Source organism: Eimeria mitis, genomic scaffold, assembly GCF_000499745.2.
Source record: "Eimeria mitis Houghton genomic scaffold, Emh_scaff3940, whole genome shotgun sequence".
NCBI classification, from domain to species: domain Eukaryota; phylum Apicomplexa; class Conoidasida; order Eucoccidiorida; family Eimeriidae; genus Eimeria; species Eimeria mitis.
This window is the reverse complement of record NW_013572276.1, coordinates 3,017-4,043: the sequence shown is the minus strand read 5'-3', so window position 1 is coordinate 4,043 and position 1,027 is coordinate 3,017. Positions and strand designations below refer to the sequence as shown.

Genomic DNA, 1,027 nt, shown 5'->3' with positions numbered 1-1,027 from the left:
CAGCAGCAGCAGCAGCAGCAGCAGCAGCAGCAGCAGCAGCAGCAGGAGTAATAGGTAGAGAGGTGCTGCTGCTGCAGGTGGAAATTTTGCTGCTGCTGCGTGTGAAAATTATGATGAGACACTTTTAGCTGCGAGGAGCTGTCGCTGCTGCTGCTGCTGTTGCTGCTGCTGCTGCTGCTGCTGCTGCTGTTGCTGCTGCTGTTGCTACTGGATAATTTGCGCGTCTATTTTGTTCGCCGTTTAACCGCTAACTAAGTAAAATAAATAAATAAAATAAATAAATAAAATGTTTATTTATTTATTTATTTATTTATTTATTTATTTATTTATTTATTTATTTATTTATTTATTTATTTATTAGGTTCCTTGAGGAAGAGGTGCAGCAGGACGTGCGGAGCGTGTGCTGCCTATACACCCGAGAAGAGCTTACAGCTGACGAAGAAAAAAGAGAAGCAGCAAAACAAAAAATTATTGAATGTATCGATGATGCTGCTGCTTTTTATAAACTTGTCGTCACAGATACAGTAAACTAAATACTGCTGCTGCTGCTGCTGCTGCTGCTGCTGTTGCTGCTGCTGTTGCTGTTGCTGTTGCTGCTGGGGTGTCTGCTGCTGTTGCTCCTCAAGCTCAATTGCGATATCTGCTGTTACTGCTGTTGCTGCTACTGCTGCTGCTGCTGTTGCTGCTGCTGCTGTTGCTGCTGCTGCTGTTGCTGCTGCTGCAGCAGCTGTTGCTGCTGCTGCTAGTTGCCGATGGCTGCAGCAGGGAAGGCCGTTGTTTTTTGTTTGCATTTTGCTGCTGCAGAAGATCATCATCAGACACCCTGACGCCGAGGAGTAAACAGCAGCTAAACAGCAGCAGCAGCAGCAGCAGCAGCAGCAGCAGCAGGAATAGCAGCAGCAGCAGCAGCAGCAGCACAGCAGCAGCAATACGGTGTCTTTGCTGCTGAACCTCTTTGTAGTTTTCTTCGTCTCCTCTGTCTATCAGACGACACCACTAAAGACAGCCTTAGCAGCAACTGCTGCAC

At 46.9% G+C, this 1,027-nt stretch overlaps 1 protein-coding gene across 1 annotated transcript in view; it reads right to left on the bottom strand.

Annotated features, from left to right (window-relative positions):
• EMH_0070980 (GTP-binding protein, putative) overlaps window positions 1–1,027 on the bottom strand; it is a gene marked incomplete at both ends in the record, with an annotated part of 4,502 nt that overhangs the window by 1,320 nt on the left and 2,155 nt on the right. Inside the window, one exon of the mRNA XM_013499045.1 lies at window positions 438–823. Within this exon, the coding sequence (XP_013354499.1) occupies window positions 438–823 (386 nt within the window). The remainder of the gene's footprint in view (window positions 1–437; window positions 824–1,027) is intronic.